The 13,574-nt window shown below is 39.4% G+C and overlaps 1 protein-coding gene across 14 annotated transcripts in view; it reads left to right on the top strand.

Annotated features, from left to right (window-relative positions):
- The first annotated feature begins 70 nt into the window (after window positions 1–70).
- DCAF6 (DDB1 and CUL4 associated factor 6) overlaps window positions 71–13,574 on the top strand; it is a 179,441-nt gene continuing 165,937 nt past the window's right edge. For 6 of the 14 annotated variants that reach the window (XM_043449957.1, XM_043449940.1, XM_043449924.1 and 3 more), the window contains exon 1: window positions 71–405. In XM_043449957.1, coding sequence (XP_043305892.1) covers window positions 309–405 — 97 coding nt within the window. In that variant the 5' untranslated portion in view covers window positions 71–308. The remainder of the gene's footprint in view (window positions 406–13,574) is intronic. The other 8 variants (XM_043449965.1, XM_043449933.1, XM_043449915.1 and 5 more) reach the window with 3 other exon arrangements.

Below are 13,574 nucleotides of genomic sequence, written 5' to 3'. Positions count from 1 at the left end.
GAGGAGTCGAGGCCGCCTCCGCCTCCTCCTTCAGGAGGGGGTGCCGAGGGAGGGGACTGTTGCTGATCTCTGGTTGTTCTGGGTAGTCTGAGAAGGAGAGTATGAAGCGAGCTCCAGCCCGGGTACGGCCGGACTTCGCAGGCGAAGGCGCTGCTGCCGCCGCCGCCGCTGCCATCTGACTCGCTGCGCTTGAGAGACCCGGCGCGTGGATGGTCCCGGTGCGGCTCGGGTGTTGATCCGCGTGTCTCTTCCCCCTCCTCCCCTCCCCCACGCGGTGGTCTCCCCTCCTCCCCCAGCCTGGCAGAGCCATGTCTCGGGGTGGCTCCTGCCCACACCTGTTGTGGGACGTGAGGAAAAGGTCCCTCGGGCTGGAGGACCCGTCCCGGCTGCGGAGCCGCTACCTCGGTGAGCAGGGGCCCCGGGGCAGGGGCGCGGAGGTCGCCGCCCCGAGGTGGGGGAGGGGGCCGCGTCGCGGTCTGTTGGAGCCGGGACAGCTGCTGGGCGGGGGCGTCCCGGAGACTCTGAGGTGCCGGGTGGCCCTCAGCCGACGGACCCCGCGCCCTTGTCGTCCTCCCGTGGCTAAGGCACTCTTTCATGCTGCCAGCCGCCGCCCTGGTCGGGTATTCCTCCGGGGGCCGGACCTGGGGCGGACAGTATTGGCCGGGAAAGGTGTTGGGATCGTTTCAGGAGTGGGGCTTGGGGGAAGACTTGTCGAACCTCCCGGAGCTGCCGCGTTTAGAGCAAAAGTTGGCGCTTTTGCTCTTCAGCGCTCTCCCGGCTCAGCCGAAGGAGCTAAGTTTGTGTTGATCGCCCTTCTTCTGAAGTCTCGGTTGGGCTTAGGTGTCGGCAGCGACGCGTTGACCACCCTCGGGGACTCCACGCTCCAAACAGACTGGGGGTAAACTGTTCCGCGGCTCCGAGCCAGAACCTAAAAGTGATAGCTGAGCTGGCCCCACCCCCGCGCGCTTTCCCAGTTGGACTCTGCTGTTCAGTCGTTTAGATTGCTTTAAGGAGGTGTAGGGTTTCGCGTTCCCATTCCCACACCGGTGAAACACTTGGCATTTACTGTTTCTTAGTTAAGCTTTCTAAAAACAACCTTCGATACTTGAGGGAACGGTAGTCCAGTTTTTTTTTTTTTTTTCGTTTTGTATAAGTGGATTTGTGAGGATTCTGGGTCACGCCTGAGCTAAAAGTGGATGGATTTAGTAAGAGTCTTTTTTCTTCCTTCCTCTGCAATCTTATTACTCTTTATTCTTTTTTATTTTTAATTTGAAGGCAAGACAACATCATTAAAATTTTTTTCTTACCAATTTTGTCACTTTTATCTTAGGTATTTGTTGATGTCATTTAAACGCTTTAAATGTCATTTAAATGATTTTAAGTCAGATGGTTTTGACTTAAAATCAATGAAAGAAATTGAAATCTCATTGCACCTAATAGTTCTGGTTTGTGATTATTTGCGAGAAGTTGACAGGCATTTTTTTCTTTCCTCCTGCTTTTTAGTGTCTCAAGTGACTTGAGTACATTCTCCTTGTAAAAATGAAGCACAAATTCTTATGATTCTTCCCATTCGTTTCACACACACATCCTTAGAGAGGTAACAATGTTCTGTTTCCTGAATATTCTTCTAAACCTTTTCCTTTGAATTCTCACAAGCACATGTGTACATATAGAAATGCTGTAGGGGTGTGTGTGTGTGTGTGTGTGTGTGAGTGACCTGCATGTATGATGTCATATTGTAAATATTGTTTTGCAACTTGCCTTTCCAATACATCTTGGAGATCTTTGCATGGTCGTAGAAATATATCTGTGCAGTCTTTTAAACTGTTGCATAGTATTTAACAGTATGAAGGTGTCAAGGTTGACTCAGCCTTCTTTCTTTTCCTGTATGTTTGCTGTTATTAACAGTGAACATCCTTTTATCAGTACTTGGTTTTTGTGCATTTGTTCTAGGATAAGTACCTGGAGTGGTGATGAATCATTTTAAAATTTAATATGAATAGAGAATGCTTTTTTAAACCATTAACCTAAAAGATGTGCAATATTTCTTTTAATATTTACTTGCTGAGAAAGAACTTAATTTTAGCTTAATAAAAAGAATACATGTTCTACATGAGTGAATTTATATGTGGTCCTTTATTTCAATTAGTTGGAGCATTTGAATGAGTAGTGATTATATTTAGTTTTATTATTAATGTTTTCTGCTGGCACAGTTCAGTTGTATCTATGATAGAGTCAATTAAAATATAGTAAGATCATAAATTTTTTTTCCCTTTCTCTTCTAGCTCCATAATGGAAGTGAAGTTTGTCTTGGGTGGAGGGGAATTGAAGAATGTGACTTCACTGTCTTTAGTAGAAAGTCTAAATTACAGATTTTTCAAACATGTATATTCATACAATGAATTCCATATCTTACATACTATTTTAAATGTGCTAGTAATATATACTTTATTGCATTCTTGGAACAGCTTCCTTTAAAAGTGGTTTTTTTTTAAAAGTGGGTTTTTTTAAGTATTCAGAAATAGTTTGAAAAGTAATTTCTTGGCCTTAAGAGACTTTCTTTACACTTTTAGTTTATCTAGCTCATCCACAATCCAGTGCTAATCTTGGCTTAGCATTCAGGAAACAGCAAAATCCATATTAGCACTGTCTGAATTAATGAGATTTTCTAAAAATAATTTTTAAAAATTTATTTATTTGGTGCACAGGGCCTTAGTGGTGGCATGTGGGATCTTCTGTTTTTGTCGCAGTATGATGAATCCTTAGTTGTGACCTGCAAGCTCTTAGTTGCCGCATGTGGGATCTGGTTCTCTGACTGGTCAGTGATTGTACCTGAAGTACTCATAAAATCTTTTTAAAAAGCCCCTTTTAAAAAGGGTTTTAAAAAGTAAATGGGTTCTTTTTTTTGGAGACTTCAGTATTTAAACATTTTGATTGTTTATAATATCATAGGTTAAATATTTCTCTAATTATGTCCATTATATATACTTATAATAATGAATTACTTCTAAATAACAGTAAAATGGGATAGAAGCAACTGACTTTTTTTTATAACATGCATTTCAAATTAATCATAGCATGTATCTTTTGAATAGTAGTATTGAAACATTACAGGTGATTTTATTTAAATTTGGTTATTTATCTCTCTTCCTCCTATCAAAGAAAATTATTTCAGCAGAAATTTATGTTTCAAAATTTGGGAAGCTGGAACACACCATGTGTGTTCACATGGTCAGGTTCTAAGTCTGCTGGGGGCCTGCTTCCTGGTTCATAACCATCTTTTCACTGTAACCTCACAAGGCACAAGAGGTGAGCTCATTCTCTGGGATCTTTTTTGTAAGGGCCCTAATCCAAGTCTTGGAGAAGGAAATGGCAACCCACTCCAGAATTCTTGCCTGGAAAATCCCATGGACAGAGGAGCCTGTTGGGTTACAGTCCGTGGGTTTGCAAAGAGTCGGACACAACTGAGCATGCACACACCCAAGCCTAATCACCTCCCCCAAATTCCTGTCTCCTAATACTAATACCTTGGGGGTTAGAATTTCAGCAGAGAAATTTGTCCGGAGGAGGCGGTTGGGGGAATAGGAACCACTAAGCCAGTGACAACTTTATAGTGAAGATTGAAATATCTTTTTGTAAGGGGATTAGAATGTCTCTGTCCTTTGAATATCATTAGGGTCACTGTGTATTGAAATGGTTAATTTTGCATTTAGATTAGTCTTGTAGTGTATCTTGAGTACATCTATATTCAGACTTACAAAGTTCGTCATAAAGTGTTGCAAAGTTACAATATATTTTATAAGGGTCAGAAAATTCTGAGTGTTGCCCCTTTGTTAGCTAGTGGGGAAAAGTAAGTGAAAAAATATTTGTATTTTGTTTCCTTAGTCTTAAAAAAAATATATCAATGAAAGCTGAATAATGTCTGATTTTAATAGTGAATGACAGATATGACAAATATATGTTATAGAATATACTGATAATTCCTGAAGATTAGGCCACCAAATGCATATTATTAATCATAATGATGGCAGACCATTGAATAGCTCTGTTGTATATTTCATTCCTACTTGGTGTAGAATTAAAGTGTTTAAAAGGGATAGGAACTTCTGATAGCATGAAATTTATATTACAGGTATGTTTTATGTCAGTGTTTTTCAAATGTTTTGACCATTATCCACAGTAATATTACAGTTACATGGCAATTTGTGATACACACATAACTAAAAAGATTTCCCAAATGACATTTAGCCTTACTAAGTATGGTGCCGGAGCAGGAAATGGCAAGCCACTCCAGTGTTCTTGCCTGGAGAGTCCTGTGGACGGAGGAGCCTGGTGGGCTGCTGTCCATGGGGTTGCATAGAGTCGGACATGACTGAAGTGACTAAGCATGCATGCATGCATTGGAGAAGGAAATGGCAACCCATTCCGGTATTCTTGCTTGGGGAATCCTAGGGATGGAGGAGCCTGGTGGGCTGCCGTCTATGGGGTCGCACAGAGTCGGACACGACTGAAGCGATTTAGCAGCAGCAGCAGCAGCAGGTATGGTGCGTTCTGTTTCATATCATGTTATTAAATGTTGGTGTTTACCCAGTAGAATATCCACTAATGAGTATTGGCTTGAGGTTTGCAAAACTACTAGGTGGTGTGTGTTTTTTATAGTTGTAATTGAATGTTAGGGTGACTGACTTAGGGTGGCAGATTAAAAATATTTTTTTTGAATACTGCTGATAGCTAATGAAGATATAGATAATAAAACTTTTAATTTATACTTTGGCAAAGAATAAGTAGGGTAGGACACTTAAATCCTTGGCTTTTTTTTTTTCCCCCTGTGTCCTGAGGCCTTTTCTTAGTTCCCCAACCAGGGATTGAACCCAGAGCCTTGGCAGTTAAAGCCCAGAGTTTTAACCACTGGACTGCTAGGGAATTCCTAAATTCTTGTTTCTTGAGTAATACTTACCATGGGATTTCTGAGTTGTGTGGTGTGTTTAACTCCGTAAGAAACTTTTTCAAAATAATCATACCATATGGCATTCACATCTGTAATGTTTGAGAGTTCTAGTTGTTACTTCTCATCAACACTTGGCATTATGTCTTCTTAATTTTAGCTTTTTAAATAGATATGTAGGTATAATGATACCATTATTGTTTTCATTTGCATTTGATTTAATTCTCATGATTAATGATGTTGAGTATATTTTCATGGCTTATTTGCCATCCATATACTTTGGTTAAATATTTAGATTTACCTTCTTAATATTGTAATAGTTCTTTATATAGCCTTTGATACAAATCCTTAACCATATAGTGTATTTTGCAGATATTTTCTCCCTGTTGTGTCTTGTCTTTTTCTTGACAGCATCTTTTATAGTTCATGCTTTTTTGTGTGCTGTTTAAAGATTAATCTTTATCGTTAATCTTTACCTGACCCAAGGTGACAAAGATATACTGTGCTTTTTTCCTAGAATTTTTAAATTTTTGGCTCTTACATTGTGGTGGCTTCTCTTGTTCCTGAGCACAGGCTCTTGGCATGTGAGCTAAGTGGTTGTGGCTCCCCAGTTCTAGAGCACAAGCTCGGTAGTGCTACAGTCTTAGTTGCTTCATGGCATGCAGGATCTTCCTGGATCAGGGACTGAACCATGTCTCCTGCATTGGCCTGTGGATTCTTTCCCACATGAGCCATGTGCCTGGATTTTTTGTAGATGATTATGTCATTGTGTATTGAGATTTCTTCCTGGGAATTCTCTGGCAGTACAGTGGTTAGAACTCCATGCTCTCACTGCTGAGGGCTTGGGTTCAATCCAAGTTTAGGGAACTGAGCTCCCACAAGCCATGTGGTGTGGTCAAAAAGAAAAAAAAAAAGATTTCCTCTTTTTTACCTCTGTTATTTTTTTCTTCCTTTTTCCAGTTTTATTGCTTAATTGTACTTAGGACTCCAGTAGAATCTTGAAGTAGTAAGAGTGGAGATCATTGCTTTATTCCTTGTCCTAGCAAGAATTCAGTCTTTAACTATTACAAATGTTGTTGACTGTAGGTTTTTGTAGGTATCCATTGAAGAGATCCCTTTCTGCTCTTAAATTGCTGAGAGTGTTTATCATGACTAGCTGTTGAATTTTGTCAAGATTTATTCTATTGAGTTGATGATATGATTTCTTTTTCATAGATTATATTAATACATAAACATTGATTTTTGAATTGACACAACATTCAATTTGTGGGCTATGGCTATAAATCTTTATGTATTGCTGGTTTCACTTCTGGTAAGAATTTGCTGTTTTTGTTCATTAAGGCTATTAGCCTACAGTTTACTTGTTATATTTTTGTCTGTTTTGGGTGTCTGGATAATGCTGGCCTCATAAATGAGTTGGAAGTGTTCTTTTTTTCTGAAGAGTTTGTGTAGACTTGAAGTTACTTTTTCCTTAAATGTTTGATAGATTTCATCATTGAAACCATCTGAGCTTGGAGTTTTCTTTGTGGGAAGGTTTTGTTTTGTTTTGTACTTATAATTTTGAGATAACTGTAGATGCATATGCAGTTGTTAGAAATAATACAAAGAGATCCCATATACTCTTCAATCAATTCCCCAATGGTAATATCTTGTACAACTATTGGTATATTAATGTGTCACAATCTTGAAATTGACATAGATCGAGAAATCTTATTCCCATTTCCCCAGTTTTATGTGTGTGTTTGTGTATTTTGTTCCATGCAATTTTAACATTGGTTTTAATTAATTTTAATAAATTGTCAATTAATGTTAATAGATTAAAGTGGTTACCAGCATATTTAAGACATGAAACAGTTCTATCACAATAATTCTTTGTGATACCATTTTTAATCACAACTACATCCTTTTCTCCTGACTGCTAACCCCTGGTAACTGCTAATCTCTATTTCTATAATTTTGTCATTTCAAGAATGTTATATAAATAACATGTTGTTATGTAATATTATAAATTGGGGACTTCCCTGGTGGCTCAGTGGTAAAGAATCTGCCTGTCAATACAGGAGACATAGGTTCAATCCCTGGATTTGGGAAGATCCTGTGGAGAAGGAAATAGTGACCCACTCCAGTATTCTCACCTGGGAAATCTCATGGACAGAGGAGCCTGGCAGGCTACAGTTCATGGGGTTGCAAAGAATCAGACCTGACTTGGTGACTAAACAGTAACAAATGTTGTAAATAACAGCATGTAAACTTTTGAGATTGAGTTTTCATTCTGCACATAATTCCATTAAGATCCATCCAAGTTGTGTGTATCAATAGTTTATTTCTTTCTGTTGTCGATTGTTGTTTTGTGATAATGGATGTACGACTATCTAATCATTCATTTGTTGACTGATCTTTGTATATTGTTTCCAGGTTTTGACTATTAGAGAGCTGTTAAGAATATCCATATAAAGTTTTTTGTATGAACATAAATTTTCATTTCTGGGATAAATGTCCAAGAATTGTAGTTGTTGCACTATATGATAAGGACATTGTTTATTTCTGTAAGAAATGGCCCTATTTTTTTCCAGTGTGGCTGAACCACTTTATGTTCCCATCACCCATGTATGAGTAATCTATTTTCTCTACATCATCACCAGCTTTTGGTGTTGCTGTTGTTTTTTATTTAGTAATTCTAATAAGTATGTAGTAATAAATCGTGGTTTAAAGTCATAATTTCCCTAAAGGCTGAGTTGAACATATCTTCATATGCTTTTCCTTTTACTATCTTTATATTTTTTTCTACTTTTTAAATATTGAAGTTTTAGGGCAAATGTAATTATTGTTTCGGTCCAAAGTCTCAGCACATCTTTATTAATAAATATAGGAAGCATTACAATCAACACATTTTTGCCAATGAGAGATAAGTTTGTTTAATCCTGTAGCATAAAAATCTGACTCTTGGAAAGCATTTTCTGCATCCTGTTGGTTGTGGAAGCATTTTCCCTGCAAGAAGTTGGGATGCTTGAAGAAGTGCTATTTGGTTGGCAAGAGGTCAGGTGAAAATGGCATATGAGGCAAAACGTGGAAGCCCAATTCATTAACTTTTAAAGCATTGGTTGTGCGAGGTTTGGTTGGACGTTGGAGTAGAGAAGAATTGAGTCCTTTCTGTTAACCAATGTTGGCTGTAGGTGGTGCAGTTTTTGGCGCATCTCGTCGATCTGCTGCTGAGTATCCTTCTCAGATGTGATGGTTTCGTCAGGATTCAGACAGCTGTAGTCGATCAGACTGGCAGCAGACCATCAAACAGTGACCCTGGCCTTTTTGGTATAGGTTTGGGTTTTAGAAGTGCTTTGGAGCTTTTTGGTCCAACCATCACTGGTTGTTGCATAAAATCCACTTTTCACCTCATGTCGCAGTCTGATCAAGAAATGGTTCATTCTTGCACAGAATAAGAGAAGATGACACTTCAAAATGATGAACTTTTGAGTTGTGGTCAGCTCATGAGGCACCCACGTATGGAGTTTTTTTACCTTTCCAATTTGCTTCAAATGCAAGTGGTTCACCACTTAGAAGGATTGGCGTTGAGTTCTTCAGCAATTTCTTGTGAAGTTGTCAGAGGATCAGCTTTGATAATCCACTCAGTTGGTCATTGTCAGCTTCTAGTGGCCAACCACTGTGCTTCTCATTTTCAAGGCTCTCATCTCCTTTGCAAAATTTCTTGAACCACCACTGCACTGTAGTGCAGTGCGTGTATATGTTTGTTAGCAGTTCCTGGGCGAAGTGCATTATTGACATTGTGAGTTGTTTCCACTGCTTTATGACCCATTTTGAACTTGAGTAAAAAAAAAACAAAACACTCAAATTTGCTTTTTGTCTAATGTCATTTGTCTAGTCTAAAATAAATATAAAATAAACAGCAAATAATGCCATTAGCAAAACAACAAATCGAGAAATGTGCATTAAGTAATGTGTAACATAATCACATTTATTTAAAAATGTATTTCAGTATCAAACAGCAAAATTCCATGATTCAAAACCTCGATTACTTTTGCACTGACCTAATATTTTAAATTGAAGTATGACAAAACAAGGTCCACTGGAGAGGGGAATGGCAGAACGCTTCAGTATTCTTGCCTTAAGAACCCCTTGAACAGTATGAAAAGGCAAAAAGGTATGACACTGGAAGATGAGACCCCCAGGTTGGTGAAGGTGAAGGTGTCAGTCGCTCAGTCATGTCTGACTCTTTGCAATCCCATGGACTATAGCCTGCCAGGCACCTCTGTCCATGAGATTCTCCAGGCAAGAATGCTGGAGTTAGTTGCCATTCCCTTCTCCAGGGGTCTTCTGGATCCATGGATTAAACCCAGGTCTCCTGCGTTGTAGGCAGGTTGTTTACTGGCTGAGCCAAGAGGGAAGCCCTGGTAGGTGTCCAATATATTACTGAGGCTGGGCCAAAATGGAAATGTCGCTCAGTTGTCGATATGTCTGGTGGTGAAAGTAGTCTGATGCTGTAAAGAACAATATTGCATAGAACCTGGAATATTAGGTCCATGAATCAAGGTAACTTGGATGTGGTCATACAGGAGATGGGAAGCGTACACATTTTAGGAATCAGTGACTAAAATGGACAGGAATGGGTGAATTTAATTCAGATGACCATTATATGTACTACTGTGGGCAAGAATCCCTTAGAAGAAATGAAGTAGCCATAGTCAGCAAAAGAGTCTGAAGTGCAATACTTAGGGTGCAATCTCAAAAACTACAGAACGATCTCTTTTTCCAAGACAAACCATTCAGCGTCACAATAATTCAAGTCTGTGCCCCAACTACTAATGCTGAAGAAGCTAAAGTCGAATGATTCTATAAAGACCTACAATACCTTCTAGAACTAACACCAGAAAAGATGTCTTTTTCATCACAGAAGACTGGAATGGAAAAGTAGGAAGTCAAGAGATACCTGGAGTAAGAGGCAGGTTTGGCCTTGGAGTACAGAATGAAGCAAGGCAAAGTCTTAACAGTTTTGCCAAGAGAACACTCTGGTCATAGCAAACAGCCTTTTCCAACAACACAAGAGACAACTCTACACATGGACATCACTGGATGGTCAATACCAAGATCAGATTGATTATATTCTATGCAGTCAAAGATGAAGAAGCTCTGTACAGTCAGCAAAGACAAGACCGGGGGCTGACTGTGGCTCAGATCTTGAGCTCCTTATTGCAAAACTCAGGCTTAAATTGAAGAAAGTAGCGAAAACCACTAGGCCTTTTGATATGACCTAGATCAAATCCGTTACAATTATACAGTGGAAGTGACAAATAGATTCAAGGGATTAGATCTGGTAGGCAGTACCTGAAGAGCTAAAGAGGTTCGTAACAATGTATAGGAGGTGGTGACCAAAACCATCCCCAAGAAAAAGGAATACAAAAAGGCAAAATGATTGTCTGAGGAGGCCTTAAAAGGAACTGAGAAAAGAAGCGAAGCAAAAGGCAAAGGAGAAAGGCAAAGAGATACATAACTGAATGCAGAGTTCCAAGGAGTAATGAGGAGATATAAGAAAGCCTTCTTAAGTAACAATGCAAAGAATTAGAGGAAAACAATAGAATGGGAAACACTAGAGATCTCTTCAGGAAAATTGGAGATAACAAAGGAACATTTCATGGCAAGATGGGCACAATAAAGAACAGAAACAGCGAGGACCTAAGAGAAGCAGAAGAAATTAAGAAGAGGTGGCAAGAATACACAGAAGAACTATACAAAAAAAAGTCCTAATGACCAGGATAACCACAATGGTGTGGTTACTCACCTAGGGCCAGACATTCTGGAGCGTGAAGTCAAGTGGGCCTTAGGAAGCATAACTAAGAACAAAGCTAGTGGAGGTGATGGAATTCCAGCTGAGCTATTTCAGATCCTGAAAGATGATGCACTCAATATGTCAGCAACTTTGGAAAACTCAGCAGTGGCCAAAGGACTGGAAAAGGTCAGTTTTCATTCCAGTCCAAAAGAATGGCAATACTAAAGAATGTTCAAAATACTGTACTAGCTCTCATTTCCCATGCTAGCAAGTTAATGCTTAAAATCCTTCGAGCTACGCTTCAATGATATGTGAACTGAGAACTTCCAGATGTACAAGCTGGGATTCAAAGAGGCAGAGGAACCAGAGATCAAATTGCCAACATTTGTTGGATCATAGAGAAAGCAAGAGAATTCTAGAAAAACATCTACTTCTGCTTCTTTGCTATGAAATGAAAACAGCCTTTGACTGTTTGAATCACAACAAACTGGAAAATTCTTAGAGATGGAAATGTCAGATTACCTTCCTTGTCTTCTGAGAAACCTGTATACAGGTCAGGAAGCAACAGTTAGAACCAGACATGGAACAGCAAACTGGTTCCAGATTGGGAAGAGTACATCAAGGCTGTATATTGTCACCTTGCTTGTTTAACTTATATGCAGAATACATCATGCGGAATGTTGGGCTGGATGAATCACAAGCTGAAATCAAGATTTCTGGGAGAAATATCAGTAACCTCAGATATACAGATGATAGCAGTCTAATGGCAGAAAGCAAGGAGGAAGTAAAGAGCTTCTTGATGAAAGTGAAAGAGGAGAGTGAAAAAGCTGTCTTAAAACTCGACAGTCAAAAAACTTAAGATCGTGGCATCCAGTCCCATCACTTCATGGCAAATAGATGGGTAAAAATGGAAACAGTGACAGACTTGGCTTCCAAAAGTCACTGTGGACAGTGATTGCAACCATGAAATTAAAAGACATCCCTTGGAAGAAAAGCTGTGATATACCTAGACAGTGTATTCAAAAGCAGGGGCATCACTTTGTTGACACAGGTCTGTATAGTTAAAACTGTGGTTTTTCTGGTAGTCACGTATGGATATGAGAGTAGGACCATGAAGAGAAGGCTAAGTGGTGAAGATTTGATGCTTTGGAGCTGTGGTGCTGGAGAAGACTCTTGAGAGTCACTTGGACAGCAGGGAGATCAAACCAGTCAATCCTAAAAGAAAGAAACTCTGAATATTCATTGGAAGGACTGATGCTGAAGCTGAAGGTCAAATACTTTGGCCACAGGATGCAAAGAGCTGACTCATTGGAAAAGATCTTGATGCTGGGAAAGATGAGGGCAAAAGGAGAAGGGGGAGGCAGAGGATGTTATTGTTGCATAGCATCACTGACTCGTTGGATATGAATTTGAGCAAACATCAGGGGATAGTGGAGGACAGAGGAGCCTGGCATGTGGCAGTCCATGGGGTTGCAGAGAGTTGGACAGAACTTAGTGACTAAACAAGAAGTTCAGTTCAGTTCGGTTGCTCAGTCGTGTCCGACTCTTTGCGACCCCATGAATCGCAGCACTCCAGGCCTTCCTGTCCATCACCAACTCCCAGAGTTTACTCAAACTCATGTCCATTGAGTCAGTGATGCCATCCAGCCATCTCGTCTTCTGTTGTTTCCTTCTCCTCCTGCCCCTAATCCTTCCCAGCATCAGGGGCTTTTCCAATGAGTCAACTCTTCGCATGAGGTGGCCAAAGTACTAGAAGTAGTCCACATCAAAATATGTGTTGATGGTCTGTTAGGTTGCTTCCACATCTTGACTAGTATAAATAATGCAGCAAAGAAAACAGGGGAGCATATAATTGTTTTAGTTACTGTTTTTTTTTTTTCTTCTGGAAGATACCCAGAAGTGAAATCACTGGATAGTAAGGTAGTCCTCTTTTCAGTTTTTTGAGAAACCTGCACATCACTTTCCATAGTGACTGTGCCAGTTTGCATTCCCACCAACAGTGTGGCTTCCTCTCTTTCACATCCTCTCACACACTTATTTGTTATCTTTTTAATAATAGCCATTCTGACAGGTGTGAGATGATACCTCATTGTGATTTTGACTTGCATTTCTCTGATGTTTAGTGATGTTGAGCAACTTTTCATGTGTGAGTTGGCCATCTATATGTCTTCTTTGGGAAAAGGGTCTATTAAAAAGAAAAAAAGAAACTGTGTATTTAGGTCTTCTTATTTTGTAATTGGGTTTTATCTTGATATTATGTTGTATGAGTTGTTGGTATATTTTGGATATTAACCCTTTATAAAATATATTGTTTGCAAAAATCTTCTCACATTCAATTGGTGGCCTCTTATAGTTTTCTTAATTGTGCAGAAACTTTTTAGTTTGATGAAACCCTGTTTATTTTTGCTTTTGTTTCTCTTGCTGAGGAAGCATATAAGAAAACTACTAAGACTGATGTCAAAGAGCTTACTGCCTATGTTTTCTTCTAGAAGTTTTATGGTTTCAAGTCTGACATGTAAATCTTTAATTCATTTTGAATTTTTGCATATGATGTGAGAAAGTTCATTCAGTTTGATGCTTTTGCATGTAGCTGTCCAATTTTACTACTCCATTTTTTTGTTTTGGCCTTTAAAAAAAGTTTTTAGTATTTTTTAATACCAAAGACATTTTGTTTGGGGTGTAGCCAATCAACAATGTTGTGATAGTTTCAGGTGAACACTGAAGGGACTCAGCCATGCAGAAACATGGATCCATTCTTCCCCAAAGCCCCTTCCCTCCAGACTGGCCCTTAACACTGAACAGACTTCATGTGCTATTCAATAGGTTTTTGTTGGTTATCCATTCAAATAT

Source organism: Cervus canadensis, chromosome 2 (genome assembly GCF_019320065.1).
Source record: "Cervus canadensis isolate Bull #8, Minnesota chromosome 2, ASM1932006v1, whole genome shotgun sequence".
NCBI classification, from domain to species: Eukaryota; Metazoa; Chordata; class Mammalia; order Artiodactyla; family Cervidae; genus Cervus; species Cervus canadensis.
The sequence above is the reverse complement of the archived record's forward strand: the minus strand, read 5'-3'. Positions and strand labels throughout refer to the sequence as shown.